This window comes from Choristoneura fumiferana, chromosome Z, assembly GCF_025370935.1.
Source record: "Choristoneura fumiferana chromosome Z, NRCan_CFum_1, whole genome shotgun sequence".
Lineage (NCBI taxonomy): Eukaryota > Metazoa > Arthropoda > Insecta > Lepidoptera > Tortricidae > Choristoneura > Choristoneura fumiferana.
The window spans coordinates 27818852-27837226 of record NC_133472.1 but is presented as its reverse complement, the minus strand read 5'-3'; the positions used below and the strand labels follow the sequence as shown (position 1 = coordinate 27837226).

General features: G+C 35.1%; 1 protein-coding gene across 2 annotated transcripts in view; it reads left to right on the top strand.

The window, feature by feature from the left end:
- Nucleotides 1–4145: 4145 nt before the first annotated feature.
- Nucleotides 4146–18375, top strand: part of Gyf (GIGYF family protein Gyf) — an 88818-nt gene continuing 74588 nt past the window's right edge. The window contains exons 1-2 of one of the 2 annotated variants that reach the window (XM_074094916.1): nucleotides 4146–4239; nucleotides 17525–17775. In XM_074094916.1, coding sequence (XP_073951017.1) covers nucleotides 17570–17775 — 206 coding nt within the window. In that variant the 5' untranslated portion in view covers nucleotides 4146–4239; nucleotides 17525–17569. Of the gene's footprint in view, nucleotides 4240–4259; nucleotides 4384–17524; nucleotides 17776–18375 lie in introns of those variants that run through there. The other variant, XM_074094926.1, reaches the window with a different exon arrangement.

Here is an 18375-nt window from a genome sequence, read left to right as displayed (position 1 = left end):
TACAAGGTCGCGTGCCGAATGCGATGCGTCGTCGGCGGCCTCAAAGGTTTGTACACCCGCAGTGGGCATTGGTAAATAGCGAATTACTTACGTGTTCTTTTGTCGCACTCGCACTTAATATGGTTTCGGGCAGAATGAGGGCTATCGTTTTTTGTCTCACCAGATGGCGCACTGTTGCGTGAGGTTTTTAAGTATGGCTTTCAAAGTCTATTACGGGCGTGAAAACAAAGTTTAGATTAAAATCATATTTAATACACCTTAAAACCGTACCATAAAAATATCGAGCATGCCATAGTGTTGCATAGTCCCCGTTTTGTTCGGAAGAAAGGGAGGACAAAGGTTTCCGAAAGAAAAAACTGTCTCAAAACACAGACATTCATTGCCCCGGAAAGCATATTTGCCCTAATTAATTTCAGATATTGCAAAATATTCACAAAATTATTCTAATTATAAATAAACCCGCGTAGCTCACCCAAAAACTGAGATTTGACATTTCGGAGACCTCACGCTTCACTAGCGCCTCTAGCGGCTAATTCATACGCGATAGCCCTCATTGGGTCAGGTTAGTGTAATGTTATGTACCTATAGAATAGAAAATAGTAAGATTTTTAGTGTTGCAATTACCTAATAAAATTTATGAATTACCAAAAAAAAAAACTTGTTCAGATAACATTATGTAGTTTAGTATTATATGTACACTACCCTTTTTTACCCGACTGCAACTAATAACAGATTGTAGCCCAGGAAGAGAGAGTTGTAAGTTGTAACATTAGTAAATAATTGTAAATACGAGTATACTCAGCGGCACAAAATTTGGCGCACCCTTAATAAAAAATTACCGATTCAGCATACATTTGAGGGATTTTTGCCGCTCAGTATATATTTTTACTTACTTGGAATACCATTATAAAATACTATATGGGCTATGGTAAGAAAATAACTATAATGGAATACAAAATAATATTTCCTCTTTTATTTTATCAGTGGGTAGACAAACATAAGCTAAGCTACCTAACATTAAGTGGATTCAGAGGGATCTTTTCTTTATAAATTAAAATAAAGCAATTTAAACGGATTAATCTTTCCGGTATTTCGAACTTTTTTCATCATTGACAGCTGAAAAAAGTACGTATCATCTGAAAGTTCGGGGTTTTATTTAATAAAAACATAAATAAAAAAAAACTATCGATTTGTCGATAATATCGATAAAAAGCGGTACTCTCTCCCTACAATATGTCAATAGCCGCACGCAAAATCAATGAGCAAAATTCCCTACCTTAGTAATAATGCTTCATGTTGCCAAATTCGAACTGAGTTAGCCTGAAAAAGTAGCCGATGTGTAACTTATTTATTCCATTTCAGGAGTCAAATTTCATAAATCTAAAGGGCTGAGTGTGTGGCCGTCTTTGTTTATTCAGACAACACAAACAAAGATGGTATCTGCTGGGCTACTACGAAACTCGAAAATCGAAGTTCGTATCGTACCGTTCCGCTGACGCTTAAATTATTTAATACGAGAGTGAGAGGGACGGTACGATACGAACGTCGATTTTAGAGTTTCGTAGTAGCTCTACTGTCTCAAAATATCTGTCACATAAAATATCGAAGGAATCGAAGCTCTGGCATTTGTACCTTTGGGCTTGTGTTGTGATTATTTCGTTCAACTACTATAAGGGCCTTGTCCTTCAAGTAGCCTAAAACTTAAAAGGCGACCAATACCCATTTAGAATTTTATGTCGCCGATTTTCATTTTATAATTAGCGACAAATTGCCTACGTTGGCAGCACTGTAGGCCAGTGCCACAGACAACCTACCTAAGGGCATGCTGTGTTATCTTAGAACCAAGTATAGAGCACTGGTAAAAACGCCATCTATTGGATGAGTCTCATAAGATAATACTCACGACGAGCTCGATCTCTTTAAAGATCGCCTAGGTGGCGCTGATAAGCTTAATGTTACACATTGTTACCACTGGTAAAAAAAATAATCGTAGAAGTAAAAATCCATAACATATATTATTATTATTCTAAATTGTTATTTAAAAAAAAATATATGCGCCTAAAAGTAAAACTTGAATTTAAATTTAAATTTTACGAGGGCGGTTTGATAAGTCAGTGAGTTCGAGTAAAAAAAAAACCTTTTTCACATACCTATGAACTTTTTATTCCTAATTCTTAACTCTTTGGTAGCTGGCTGTTTTTATATTTTTTTTATATTGGGAAAATAAAAAAAAAAATCGAGACGTCACATGATATCGGAAAATTCACGGAAAATGGTTGAATATGGAGAAAAGTGAATTTCGTGTGCAAATTAAACATTACTTTTTACGTGGACTATCAAAGAGACTGAAGACCGGCTTAAAAAATATTATGGGTAATCTGCTCCATCTCATGGTATGGTACACAAGTGGTTTACGGAATTTCGTTTTGGATGTATCACCACCAATGATGCAGAACGCTCTGGAAGGCCGATTGAAGTGACTACTGCTTAAATCGTGAATAATGTCCACGATATTGTTTTGGATGACCTTCGAGTGAAGATACGTGAGATAGCTGAGACTGTACACATTTCATCTGAACGAGTTTTTCATATCTCGCATAATATTTTAAGTATGAAAAAGCTTTCCGCAGGATGGGTGCCGCGTTTGCTCACAGCCGATCAAAAACGACATCGCGTAACAACTTCCGAGCATGCTTAGCCAAATTTAAACGTAAACGTACTGAATTTTTACGTCGATTCGTGACGGTGGACGAAACATGGATACACCATTATACGACAGAGACGAAAAATCAGTCAAAACAGTGGACTTCTACTAGCGAACGGGCCCCTAGGACTTCTACTAGCGAACGGGCCCCTAAGCTAAGATAGCGTAAACCGATAATTCGGCAGGAGAGGTAATGGCCATTGTTTTTTGGGACAGCCAAGATGTTATTCATATCGACTATTTACAGAAGGGTAAAACAATAAATGGCCTTTATTATGTTGCTTTGTTTGAAAAATTTAACGCAGAAGTTCTGAAAAAACGGCCACATCCGGCAAAGAAGAAAATACTTTTTCATCACGACAATGCACCTGCACTCTCGTCGGCAGTCGCAGTCGCAACAGCCAAATTAGTGGAATTGCGTTATGAAATACTGCCACACCCACCCTATTCTCCAGATTGGGCGCCGTGTGATTTTTGCTTGTTCCCTTACATGAAGAAATGTCTCGGTGGGAAAAGGTTATCATCAAATGAGGAAGTCATAGCTGAAACTGAAGCATATTTTTCGGGGTTTGACAAAGAATATTTTTTGGAGGGGTTACAAAAACTGGAACATTGTTGGACGAAATGCATCGAGTTGAAAGGAGATTATGTAGAAAAATAAAAATAAATCTTGTGAAAAAGTATTTTTTTTACTTAAAGTTACTGACTTATCAAACCGCCCTCGTAGTGCTGGCAACATTAAACGGCTCTCTGATTTGAACGTTCACAGTTTTCTTTGCTAATCATATCCAAGTAAATTTTTATTTGAAATTATGTACTTGAAATCGGCGTAAAAGACTGCCGCCTTTTGCCTGTAACATGGCCAAGTTATGTTTGCACCACGCGCTTAACAAAAACAGTCCAAAAATGTATAATTCAACAAATAGAAGACGAAAATTTTTTAAATAACAGCTTTAATTCTTTGTCGCCAATACGCATAATACGAATTTTCGTCTCCTATTTGTTGAATTTTTTTTTTTACTGTTTTTGTTAAGTGCGAGGTGCAAACTTAGCTTGGTCGTGTTATACATACCTACTTTTAACTAACACTACACACCTACCTATACCTATATATATATATATATACGTAATAGACAGCTATCGTAGCTATACATCCATATAGAAGACATTTAGTAACGGACCGCTTGGTGGCGCTTTAGTCGAGATCACAAATATACGTGAAGTTAGCTATCTATTACCAATATACACACTCACTCTCATCTATGCCTAAGGGATACTTCGTACAAGCTTCGTACGTTCGTACGTCACTTTTTTCATGGATGTATAATCTGTGGCTTGCAACAGATAAACCGGCTGTGCGAATGAATAGACTGGATAAGATAACTGCAGTTGGTAGCACTGTTTAAACTTCATTTCATTTATTTACTGTCGTCATCTCGTTTGTACATTGCATGCACGCGTTCTTTCTTCACTTCATTTTGGGCGGCCATATTGCTCTGTTGCTGTGCGTGTGTCTGATTAACACTGGCTCTTAGGTAATTATGATCTAATTTCGTCTCTTTCTTATTTCGGTCTAATCAGAGTTCTTTCATTATTACATCGCGTGTCCACTACAGTGCCTTTCTTAACGCGTTGAGTTAAAATTTTGTGTCTTACTGCTACCTTGACTCTTGGATAAGGTAATGTGTTTCGTTTCAATCTGGTGAAATGAGCATACACGAGGTGCCTACGTATGATCATTTTTGTGTACTATTAAATCGCTTAGCGTGTATTCAAACTGTTGCAAAGGTCGTATCGAAAATAAGTAACATTTTGTTACCATTCGTGCTTTTATTGGTGTCTTGACGTTATTCCAAATGTAGACTTAAAATATACCGACAATAATACTAGTCTTTGTTTGAATGTTTTTAGTAGGTACTATTTATTTGCGGACCTACCAACAACGAATATTACAAAATAGTTAAATTATAGGACCTAAATATTGACTTGAATAGGTTCCTAAAGTCGCTTTACTTCACTGAACATCTTAGTCCGATTTTCTACTAATCCACTAGTATTAAAAACTGTTCTAATGCTATGTAAATTCGTAATATCCTTATAATATAATTGCTGTAGTACTCTATATAAGTACTGATGTCTCACTACGAAAAGCTGTAGCGAATATAATAATAATTAACATTGCTATACTCATTCTCATATGAACTGTTCCATATTTTTTAGTGATCTGATATCAAATTTGTGAAGGTGATTGGTTCAAATTTTTTCGTTTTTTTATCTATTATGAGGGTAAGTTTTGGTCAAATTTCTTGATTTAAGTGGTTAACTGTTCAAGTTTGCAATACAATATAATAGCTTAAAAGATAATACAGTAAAAATGTTTTCGCAGGGCCTCTCTCTTAGGCAACAATATTTGGTTGTGGCTGGTCATTATAAACAGTGGGTACTTATTATAACATTGTGTTGAGATTTTTTTTTTGGTTTGTTATATATATCCAATATGTCATTATTATAACTGGTGTCGCTATACATGGTTTTGACTGTACCTTCATACCAAATTTTCAGTTTCTAACTTAAGTACATTAATTTAAACTTGATACTTCTAACTGCTCCTTAGAAAAACGGTCTTGACGGACGTGACAGATGGACAGAGGGCACAAAGTGAAGAGTTAAATTTTTGCAAACTAAGATATGGAATCCTGAATCTCATAAATTTTTAACATGCAAATAATTTATTGAATTAGGTGATACTTTATGAAGGTCCATATCAATGAACTGAAACAATTACCTACTTTACTGTTCGACTAACATCTGGTTGCAAGGTCAAAGGTTGTGATGCTCTGAAGATGAGCTCTGGTTCAGTTCAAAACGCTTCAGTGTACCTAATTAGATAGATGGGTTTGTGTGATGTGTGTGTTCTGACAGTGTGCAGGTGGAGGAACTGTATGAACACACATTTCTTGCACAAACAGCTGTAATAAGGTTGCAGGTGAGAAAAGTAATTGTTCCAGTTCATTCTTAACATTCCTATGGACTTTAAGGTGTATGCCAAGATTTTTATGAGATGCATTATTTGTTACATGCTTTATTTTGTCTCAATCCACACTGGGCCCGCGTGGGAACTATGGCCCAAGCCCTCTTGTTCTGAGAGGAGGCCTGTGCCCAGCAGTGGGACGTATATAGGCTGGGATGATGACCGTTTTTTAAGCATGCGTTGCACCTTTTATGACAATGTAATTATTATGTCAATTTACAAGAATTTATATGAAGACGATATTAAAACCTTTTAAAGCTTAATTTTGCTTGACTTGTAAAGTTTCACAAATGCACATTCGACCTATTGGCTCTGATGTACAGATTATAGGAGTAATATTATTTATATTGAAATCATCATAGTGAATAGTAGAGGTCAAAGATATGTTTTGTTTACACGTTGCCACCTTGTTGCGGTCGTTTTGTGTTTGAACTTTTGTATTAAATTGTCAGTAGGCATACAGTGACAAGGGTAGGAAAGTGTTATCTTTGTCCTTTACTATATATTAAATGAAAATAGTACCATAGTAAAGTTATTTAAATCAAATCACAATATAAATAAATACTAAACTTTTAATTATGATATAAACAGCCTCTGTCAGGATCAATTAAAAAACTGATGCATATGAATAATTGGGGTCTTGGTCCCGATCCATACCGTTGTATGTCCTAAAGTCAAGTGCCATACCAATTTTGTCCTAAACGCTCTTGACATATTGTTCATTAGTCATTAAGATTATAAGCCATAATGTTTCTTATGTCCTAAGAGTCATAAGCCATAATATTACATTACCTAATGCTCAAAATACCTAATTACTTTAGCCATAATATAACATATTTATGTTTTGTACTAATATTATAACAAATAACATCTTATGTCCTAATGTAATGTTCGTCCTAATCATTATTTTCCATAACGCATTTTTCTCTGAAACCATAATTTTTTCAGGGTTGTTATAAAATAAACCTATCCTAACCTATACAGTTCTACAGAATGACCACTTCAAAATTTCTGAAATATTTACGGTTTCAGAAAAAAACCGTTATGGCGAATGATGATTAGGACAAACATTACATTAGGACATACGATGTTATTGATCGCGAATGGCACCCGAACTGCGTCCCCAACGGAAACGAACTGCTACCAGAAAAGTAGGTTAGGTTAGGTTATAACTGTGTCCCCAATGCAAGCAAACTGCTACCAGAAAAGTAGGTAAGGTTAGGTTAGAACGGCGTCCCCAACAGAAACGAACTGCTACCAGAAAAGTAGGTTAGGTAAGAACTGTGTCCCCAACAGAAACAAACTGTTACCAGAAAAATATGTTAGGTTAGGTTAGCACGGAGTCCCCAAAGGAAAAGAACTGTTAGTAGTAAACGTTAAGTATATTTTATGACAAATAGTGTTTAGGACAAACGTCGTTATGGCAAGAGATCATTATGACCAAAGTTATTAGGAAAAATACAATTAGGACAAAATAAATTAGGGATTCCAATATATACCTATGATTATGGCATTCACTATTAGGATATATAACTATTAGGACATACGAACATTAGTAGTAAAGACGATAGTGCACATAAGTATTATGACATACAATACTAGGGTAAAAAAAGTTATGGCACTTACATTAGGGAATACGTTGTTATGGCAAAAGATCATTATGACCAAAGTTATTAGGGAACATACAATTAGGACAGAAGATATTAGGGATTCCAATATAGACCCGAATAATTGCTGGTTCATATTAACAACTAGGGACTGACAGCAGTTGAGATGCCTGTAGATACAGCCATTTCCCAACACAAACACTACAAGACAGGTACACAAAAAAACAATAATACTTAAAATAAAATAATCTAAATGTAAAGTCAACTACATAGATACAAAATTATGTACCTACTTGTGCACAACCTTAATGCTAAGTCAATGAAGTTGTATTGTACATATTTTTGTGACTTTGGTAATATATTGATATCTTTTTATATTTGACTGTACCTATACAATTTCAGTTATTTTTGTCATTCACTAATAATTTTTGATATGCTACAATTGTATATATTAATTGGGTTTGGTTGGTACTGTAGAAGGCTCAGGTTGCAGGGATTGGAAGCCCTACCTAACCTACCTAAGATGTGCTACCATGGGAATAGCATGGATAAAACTTAAATAGACAAGGTATTTTCTATATCTAGCTTTGGCCTCTGCAGTGAGTATTATTTTTATTTAGCTAAGGTAATATGTAACATATTTATAAATGAATAAATAATATTTATGTACCTGCAGGGCTACTACTAAACTCGAAGTTTGTATCGTACCATCCCTCTCACTCTCGTATTAAATAGTATAAGTGTCAGAGGGACCGCACAACACGAACTACGAGTTTCCTACTAACCTTGCTGAATCCTTTTGGGCGGTTTTTGCGTACAGCTACAAACTATTTATTTAATTTCACTTTCACATGATATTCTCTACCATTATCCTGTTAAAAATATGAATTCCCGAAAATAGCTTATTTTATACTAACTAAACACACTAATGGAAAACTCACCTATTAGGTATTTTCTCAGTGAATCAATGCCGATAAGCACAAGTACAGAAATAAATCCAAAAGGATAAGTATTTGTAATTTTCTGCAGAAAGTGATTAAATTATAATTTTAAATGATAGAAGAATGTTGTTAAATTGGTGATGTAGTGTTTGCTTACCATAAAGTACAGGCCCTACCAAAACCAAACTTATATTATACCTAGGCTAATATCTCTTGTGGCAAAGTGGTAGGTATCTGAAAACTTAAAAAGGTTGGACTTAGCAGTAAAGTTGTATTGCCTGTTTTGCAGTTATGGCTTTTATACTTTTCAGGTTTCCATATCCAAAAGGTCCAAACAGAGCCCCATTGCTTTCACACATGTCTGTCCATCTATCGTCTAACACACAGGTTTTACATCGAAACGGATAGAATCTTCAAATTCACGGCAACATCTTGTGGACACGTTTTGAGCTCATTTATTAGATAAAATCTGTACTTTTTGTTTTAAAAAATATGAGAAATCAAAGAAATAAGAAGGCATCAAAGTATTGAATTTTTTGAAAATTTGATACTGAGGAATTTATTAACTTCCTCACATTTCAGGTGATAGGTTTTAAGGTGATCATTTTTATTATTACGTATCTTTTACAAACATATTAATATATCAGATTTTTTTAATTCCCTTATTTTTTGCGATTGATTAACATGACCCTGTATTTTGTATTTAGAAGCAGGGCTCTGATAACACTATATTTATAGATACGACCTTTGAAAGCGTATTATTTGTCATTTCCGTGCGCGAGTCCGACTTGTACTTGCTGCGCTGGTTTTTAGGTGTTTCTTGAAATCCTTATCCCTAATCGGACAGACCCACCAACCATGAAAAACATTGGATGTGAATCGGCGCTACCGTCTTTGCGGGAAAAATGTAAAATACTTTACTACTTATAGCAAATGGCATATAATCCAAAATTTTATTTACCGACGAAAACAAATGGAGGTTTAGAGAACACGTGTGTGTATGTATATATATATATTATACACATATTATATGTATGACCACGCACAACTTTTTACAGAGTAGTCCGATTTTGATTTTTCTTTTTTTATTTCAAAGCGTATACCTACCGTATATCCCATTTAAATTTAAAAATAATAATTCTACCCTATACTTCGTTTTTTTAGCATTAGAAAATGGCTAAACAATCTCGACGGGTCTTTTTATTGAAAAACTTATAAAAAATAGTAACTATTACTTATAAAGAATGTAAATGATCATATGACCTTGCTGATTGTTACATATTTGCTGTGATTTATTTTTCAAGTGTTTTTCAATAAAAAGGCACATCAAGATCGCTTACCTTCTTTCTAGTGCTAAAAAAAAACAAACGAAGTGTAGGAAAACGGAGGATGATTGATTGTTCAGTTGTTCAGTCACTGATTGTAATGTATGACCAGGCAAAACTTTTTTCATCACACTTGCTCGTAAACAGTGTCAAAACATGCAGGCTACCTTGGTTGCAACCCCCCAAATAAAACCCTCGACCTTAATGTGCTTGTCATGAAACCCGTGGTCGGTAAATGAGTCATTGCGCGTACACATTGTCTTGTCATGAAGCCCAAGGTCGATAAATAAGTCCGTGCCCGTACTGATGGAGCTGCGCGCGCTCCTGCTGCAGGACTACATGCACACGCGGCTCAGGCACATGCTGAGGGAGGGGGCGGGCGGCGCTGCCAAGAGCGCAGCCTATGGTATCGCCAATATTTGGAAGAATAATATTTATTCTTTCAGAAATATTAAATTTTACTCGCAAATGTAATGAAAAACATTGTATGTCGCACGGACGGTACTAGAATTACGAACATCGACTCATTAAAGCCCTCAGTCTTCGACTTCGGGCTTCTAATAGACCCTCGTTCGTAATTCCTTATTTACCGCCCTTAAGACACAATGTACTATTACAGAGTAGTCTGATTTTCATAATTATTTTGTTATTGGATAGGGTTATTATACCTTAAAGTTGGTATTATATAAATTTGGAAAAAAATACCCCAAATGTGGGAAAAAAGTATTAAATAAAAACCTTTCAACAAAAAATTTAAACCGCCGAAAAAACTGAAAGGAAAAAAACAATAAGCCTTTTTTAAGATTCCGTACCTCGAAAGGATAAAACGGAACCCTTATAGGATCACTTTGTTGTCCATCTGTCTGTCAAGACCCTTTTTCTCAGGAACGCTTGGCGACATAAAGCTGAAAATTATATCATATACTCAGGTCTACTGTCCCTTGGAGCTGTGAAAAAATCAAACTTCTAAGCCAATGCAATCAAAAGATACAGCCGTTTATACCGCAAATTTTCGAAACTCGCAAGGGAATCGAAACCTACAGGGTATTTCCCGTGAGCTCAGAATCTTGAAATTTGGTACGAAGCAACGTCTTATAGCACAGATAAAGGAAAAATTGCGAAAACCGTAAATTTTTAGTTACATCATATAATAAAAAAATATTTATTCGGAACCCTCGGTGCGCGGATTTTTTTAATGTTACCTTAATCTAGATACTAGTTTGAAGTCTGTGCCTCAGCACTAGCCATCAGGAGTGGACTTATAGTCGTCTACGTTAAAATGATTTAATTATGATCACATACAAACAAATTTTAGAGACTCCATAACTCAAAAAATCTTTATATTTTAACAGCCTTATTCATAAAAAGTTAGAGCCTCCTTGAAGGCTCCTTGAAGGCCCGATGCTAAAAAACATGATTCATAAACGTCTGTTAGCGCTAATCAGTCGATCAAGGCTCTGCTAAAGTTAGAGGACCGTAGACCCTCCTTTATCTCTCTGCTAAGTGACAAAATGGCCGCCACAAGTTTGAACAGCTGACTTTGACTAGAGCAAAAAACCATAGGTACCGAAGATATTTATAGTGAAGGCAGGGCTACGCAGATAAAAAAAAAACAGGAAAATTTATTTTCAGGAATTTGTATTTAAAAATCCTCTAAATTAGCAACAATAAATTAACAATAAATATGAAATGAAAATAAGGATGATTAACATAATTATGGCTTTTTGCACAACATAAACATGCGGATCGGAAATGGCGGGAAAACAAACATCTCGCTTTTTATTTTTTTTTCCTGGTAATTTGCTGTCACTGCTGTCAATTTTTTTTTTAATTATCGATTAGGCCATTTTTTGTCTTTGATTTGTCAAGGTGGCCAACATAACGCGTCTAATCCGTCTATCAGCAGCTCAACAACTAGCAGACTGCTAGCAAGTGTTTATGAATCATACTTCTTGACAACCGTCTATTAAGCTTAATCAGTCTGCTAAGTAACAGACCGATCAAACCTCAATTAAGGATTTTTTATGAATAAGGCTGTAAGATTAGAAGCTAAGGCTAATCAAGTTAATTCCGCAATTTTTATTGAATAAACAGTTAATTTTTTTTTAAAAACCTGATGGGCTTCTGTCACTCCTCCTGGCTCGTGCTGAGGCACCGGCTTCAAACTAGTAGTGCAAGCCAAATTTGAATATTATAAATGCGATAGTTTGTGTCTGTTTTTTTGTTTTGTTACTTCATCACGCCTAAACCACTGAACCGATTTATATGAAATTCGGTATACAGATAGTTTGAGTCCCCCCGGAGAAGGATATAGGATAGTTTTTATCCCCGAAAATTGAATAGTTCCCGCGGGATAGCGATAAACGAATTCTGCGCGGACGGAGTCGCGGGTAGCGGCTAGTCTTTAATGTTTATAATTACGGAGTTAAAGCTAGAGGTGAGACGTATTTACTGGAATAGGTTTTTGGAATTAGTTTTGGCTTGGACGCGTTTTAAGTTTCTAGGCCCATCGGTTTGGGCTGTGCGTTGATCTATATCCAGGGATGGCGAACCTTTACGTATCAACGTACCATTTTTCTAAAGAAATGTTTAATGAGGTTATAGACGTGCCATTAAATAATTTCTAGTTTCGTGCCATCAAATAATTTTAGTCTAGTTAAATGTTTTCAACTCAAAACTAATAATAAAAAATAGTAAATACTATTTGCAATGTTTCAATTATACGCGTAATTTAAATTTAAGTAAAATTGAACGAGCAATTCTTGCATATATATATTTCGGGGATCTCTGAAAAGACTCCAACGATTACGATGAAATTTGGTATGTAGGGGTTTTCGGGGATGATAAATCGATCTAGCTCATACACAGGTCACAGGTCTTATCTCTGGGAAAACGCTCATTAACAAGTTTTAACCGGAGCGAAGCTCGGTCGCCTAGGTACTTTAAATTAAAGCAAAACTAGCCGTTACTCGCGACTCCGTCCGCGTAGAATTCGGTTATCGCTATCCCGCGGGAACTATCCGTGATAAAAATGAAATGAAATAAAATACTTATTTGCTTTCACTATGTGGATAAGTGCGATGTTGGAATTTCTTATAAGGTATTAACTTATAAAAGTGTCAATAGTGCTAGCTGCCCTCTAACAGTAGGCATGCAAAAATTTGACTTAAATCTAGGTTACAAAATTAATAAAGATCAAATATCAAAACTGCAAACTCCTAGGTATATCCTTCTACTAAAAAGTAACGTCTTACAAGCCATACATAATGTGCTTTGTCATTTAATCTGCAACAACAGAAATCACACTAATCACACTACAAGTAATATTATAAATGCAAAAGTTTGAAAGTCTGTTTGTTTGTTACTTCACGTCTAAACCGCTGAACCGATTTAGATGAAATTCTTTGTACAGATATACTGAGCGGCAAAAAATCTGGCCCTCAAATGTATGCAGAATCGGTAATTTTGTATGAAAGGCGGTGGCCAAATTTTGTGCCACCCAGTATAGTTTGAGTCAATGGGGATGGACACGCGGGATAGCGATAACCGAATTCTACGCGGACGGAGTTACTTATCCATACTAATATTATAAATGCTAAAGTGTGTTTGTGTGTTTGTCCGTCTTTCATGCCGTAACGAAGCGACGGATCGACGTGATTTTTGGCATAGAGATAGTTTATGGGCCCGAGAGTGACATAGGCTACTTTTTATCCCGAAAAAATTCACAGTTCCCGAGGGAACAGCGCGCGATAACCGAATACCATGCGGGCGGAGCCGCGGGCAAAAGCTAGTAATTTATAAATATTAGAGAGTTCAAATTTAGAAAAGTTAAGTAATGGACATGGTAATACTAACAGGTAGAAACTGATTCATGATTTCTAAAAATTCTCACGTGGTAAAACGAATAATTTTTCATAAACATGTAAAATACACCTAACTTTGATGAGCCTTAACATGAGAACCCATAGTGTAAAAAAATATGAATCTGGCCTCTATATATGCGGGATGAAATGCCCTTCAGCTTTTTAAAGAACAGATTCCGATAGTGTAAGTGCCTTACGAGATATAACCATAAAACCGCAAAAAGACTGGGGTTAGGTACATTTTATCCACCACCACTTATGCACAACTCCGTGCCTTTCCAAAACCTATTAAAGTCATATTAGGCAACAAATGAAGCCATTAATAACTTTATGTTGCAATTATGTACTTCCAATTTCAATTTTATTTCTACTGACTTATTTTAGAGCATTGAAATAAATAAAAAATACCTTTAAGTATATTTTTTAATCGGTGTACTTAGTTTAGTTCTCAATTATCCAATTTGTTCTTACTTTGTATAAATAAAACTCCCTAGGCTGGGTAATCAACATTGAGCTGAGCGAATGTTTATTTATGTTAAGAACAATGCGAAAAACTACGTAGGTAAGCAAAAAAAAAATCAAGTTGAAATAAAACTACGCAATATACATAAAAGTGTGATGAATTAAAATTTTGCAATATAAAAATGTAGCAAAATAAGAAAAATGCGAAGTAAAGTTATGCCAACGATTATTTTGCCAAATGAAACTTCGGCGAAAGTGAAATTTGGCGAAACATTTCGCCGAAAAGGCAGTACACCCATACCTAGATACATTTGACATTTGAAAGAAAGAGAGAAAAAAGAAGAAATATGTTCAGTTACGGCAGTAAAAGTAAAAAAAAAACTTTCTTTGTACCTTTATTTTTGTGTTGAAATTAAATTAAACAATAGTGATGAAATATTATAAAATGTCTATAAAATGTGTTAAAAAAAAATTGCGGCGATTATACTCTAGTCTACGAGAAGATTTGTTGTATGGAGACTTACGAAAAATTCTTCCGTCTATGAAACTTGGCACATGATGAAAATAGGTAATACACATTATAATTATACAACAATCCAACAACTTTTTTTACGAAAAGTTAGGTATTTTTACCTAAAAATTGTTTATAGCTCTCTGTGAAAAATTCCTCAGTCTTAAATTCTTTCTGTATACGTACCTATGTACTACTTAGAATAGTATGTAAAAGAATCCAATTGTTTTTCGACTTCAGAGATACCGCAAATTTAACTTTTAACATTTTGCACTATAACTTCTACTGAAAAATTGCTCTGCTGATTGTTATTTGTTAATATGCTTTTATATGTTCAAATACATAGCTTTTCTCAGTTCCTTATCCCAAAGTTTTTCATTTTGAAACAGTTTTTATTTTTATTTTTGCTTAATTACGTAATTTCTTGTATATGTATTGGTCATTTGATTATATGTATATTAAAACAGATTTATCAATTATCCAACAAATTTTCAAACGTACATTATACTTTTAAGGATATACTATAAATACACAGACGAGATGTAGTTCCCGGGCTAAAATTCAGCGATACGTTCTTATTACAACTCACGTGAGGTTAAAATTGTGACAAAAGGTAGTCGCATGTCAGTAGCGAGTTTTTCATTACCCTATGTAACAAGAAAGTAGGTAGGTATATTTAGAAATAAAACATCATATTAGTTTCTGAAATAACCATTTTGCCAGTAAATAGTATTTCTGTGCAGTTAATTCGGCGTTTGTTGTTTTCGCCGTCGAAGTTTTCGCCTCTTAAGTTGCTCTGTAGATTTCGTACTTACCTTTATTTTTAGGATCTTCTGGGTATCCGTGAAATATGTACAATAATAGAGTATTTTTAACGTAGCTCCAAACCGACGTTAATAAAAAATAATCAAAATTATGGGACACATTAGAAAATTGAGCTTTATTTTAAATGGTATAAGATTTAATTTGGGTTGAGTGCGAAATAAATTATAACACGCTTATAACACGTAGGTATATTATCATAAGATCATCTATCATCTCTAACTTCGAACTTTTTGTTTTTGACAATCATCGAGAAGAGTGCCAACTTGTCAATGATCGTTTCATCTCTTTCATTTGGAGCTTGACGACTTTTTTCGCATGTTTTATTTACACTGTCAGAATTCCGAATAAACGGATTTATTTTTAAACATGGCTCGAAATTGCCAGTATTATTACATTATAAAAGAGTTTTTATTACTTAAAAAAGCAATGACATGTGGATTGCACCATGAGACTGAAAATGGAACAACGTCGTTCAAATTGTATCAAAAGAGGACTATTAGCTAACTGGATCATTGGACCTTATACGGTCTGTAATAAAGTCAATTTTCCTGTGATGTCTCATAGGTACTTTTCGATACTTTAGCTGCTACGATACTAATGCCCCGAAGCCCTCTGCACTCCCGCGCGCGCGCCCGGTCGCTGCTAAACGGCGGGAATACTTAGTATTAGCAATTATTGATATTTTAAAAACTTGGTATTTACTTGAATTTCAATTGTATTATTGAAAAATCTATTACAATAGAGCGATCCCTGACTAAGAAACCTAATAAATAGAGCCATGCCTAATGTTATTTCAGTAAGATACATGTGTCATACCATTTCTGAATCTGCATAACATGTCTAATTTATTGGCGTTATTTGTTTGTTTCGTTTCTAGTAATTTTTTTTCATGGCAGATGGTTAAAGTTGAAATTCTTATTTTTGAGACAACTTAAATCAAGATTAATAAAGTTTTTTTCAGCATTTTACGGTAGTTACTGACAAAATAACACACTACACTTCTGAAGTAACTATTCACGATTCGATACACATAAAAAACTGTTATAAAAAGCTTTCCAAGTCGATGCTGGTACTAAAAATGTCAAGACAAAGGGGAGTATCCCCAAAAATCTTTATTTCGGTAATAACTCGAAAACCGTGCAACTTTTACTGGGGTCATGTTAGGGTGGTTAGGTTCCTCTTGAGCTGGCCTACCTCTGGTGTCACTGTGACGTGGTACTTCTGGGACACCCTGTATATATATGTACACTACACACTAAGTATCTAGGAGTCTATATGCCATGTATACATATATTTTTTGTCAGACTGGAAGAATAAATCCTTGCAGGAAAAATATTGAAGCAAACATTGTTTTTTTTTTTAAATTCCCATTTCCTTCATATTATTATGTCGTCCTTATTATCTTGATTGTGTGATTAAACATGATTACATTAGTTTTTGTATTTTGGTGTTCCTGTAAGATTACAATAATACCTGTAAATCGTAGTTATAAATTTAAAGCTCAGCGAAATTAAAATGTATATTGCCAATGCTAATGCAAAAAATAAAATAAAAAGTTTGGAAAGGAAATTAAAGTCGAAATGTGCATTTGGGTAAACTTTCAGCGTTTCTGTTACAGCTTTATCTTCAGCAAGCATTCATACTCTGAGTTAACTTTTGATGAAACAAAAGACATTACCCTTTCGGTACCCGAGTCTAGTTTTATAAAAATTGTTAAATTCCGTTGTTACTATAATCTTGAGAGGATAACGTTTGAACCGAGCGTTCAAAACGCTCGAATATTCACCTGCCAAAAGGGGCTTATTTACATTATTAAATCGGGTAGGTACTTGACACCCCCCAATCAATTGATTTACTTTCTATACCTACGCTGCCGAAACGCGATTTTTCCATAAATTTTGACCTTACTATATTACTGAACTCTTGTTTTCACTTACCAACTAATTCAATTAACTAACTCCACACCACATACCTATTTATCTACTTCAAAGCTCCTAATCATCAATTTCTGCATTTATGTAATTGAAAGTTAAATCTTGTTTCCCGGCATAAAATTAAATTATTCTTATTAGTGCTGTCTTGAATTGTGGATTAATAATGGTGTCAAATACCCACCCTAATATAATTATATAAATAACATTATTAAACTTTGCGACTTGGCGAGTAATGTTATGTATTCCATCATTCTTTTTGGTCCTACCTGTTCCTAATTGTGAACTTTTAACTGGCTATCATAGTTCTTTTTTTCTTTTCAGCTGTCTCTGTTTACGTGTATTGAATAAAGTAATTGGTCCAGTGCAATGGGCGACCGTAATAACCCTATCAAGTTCGGACCGGAGTGGCTCCGCAATTTGTCACGAGAACGTAACGCCAGCAATCTCGGTTCCATGAATCAGAGTGCGGCACTGTCCACGGGCGGCGCGGCCCGGCCCGCCTCGCCGCCTCCGGGGAATCCACTCAACGCGTCTGCATCTACACCGCAAAAAATACATCTCGCTAATCTTCGGTGAGCAATTTATTCATGCCCATAATATATCTTAATTCTACTTCGAATTTGATACTATTATTAAAAATGTTATTGGTTTCAAAGTGACTTTATGTAGTACGACTCTTTTGCAACTGTCGTTTGTTTCATGTCGGAACAGGCACCTGTAAGTTTTAAATATGTATCTACATCTAGGCTTAACCAGCGGCTTCGCTCGAATATACCTTTAGATCTGGCAGTGGAATTGAAATTCTGAGATTTTATTCAATTCCCATGGGATTTCCAAAAATTACATCGTGGTTTTCATTGGCGTTGGTTGTATCACGAACACCCCCGTGCAAAATGTTATGTCTAGACTTAGAGGTTAACATTAGAGATGCAACAGATATCCGGACAGTATCCAGTATCCGGCCTACTCGGCCACTATTTTACTATTCGGCCGAATACCGGATAGTTGCGTACTATCCGGCCATATACCGGATGGTAAGAAACTTATAGTTATGATTAAAAACTGGTATTTATTTATGAACTAGCTGTTACCCGCGGCTTCGCCCCCGTTGTATTTTTTCTGTATTTTTTTTCCATAAAAACCTTCTCCAGCAAGTAACGAACACAACAAAA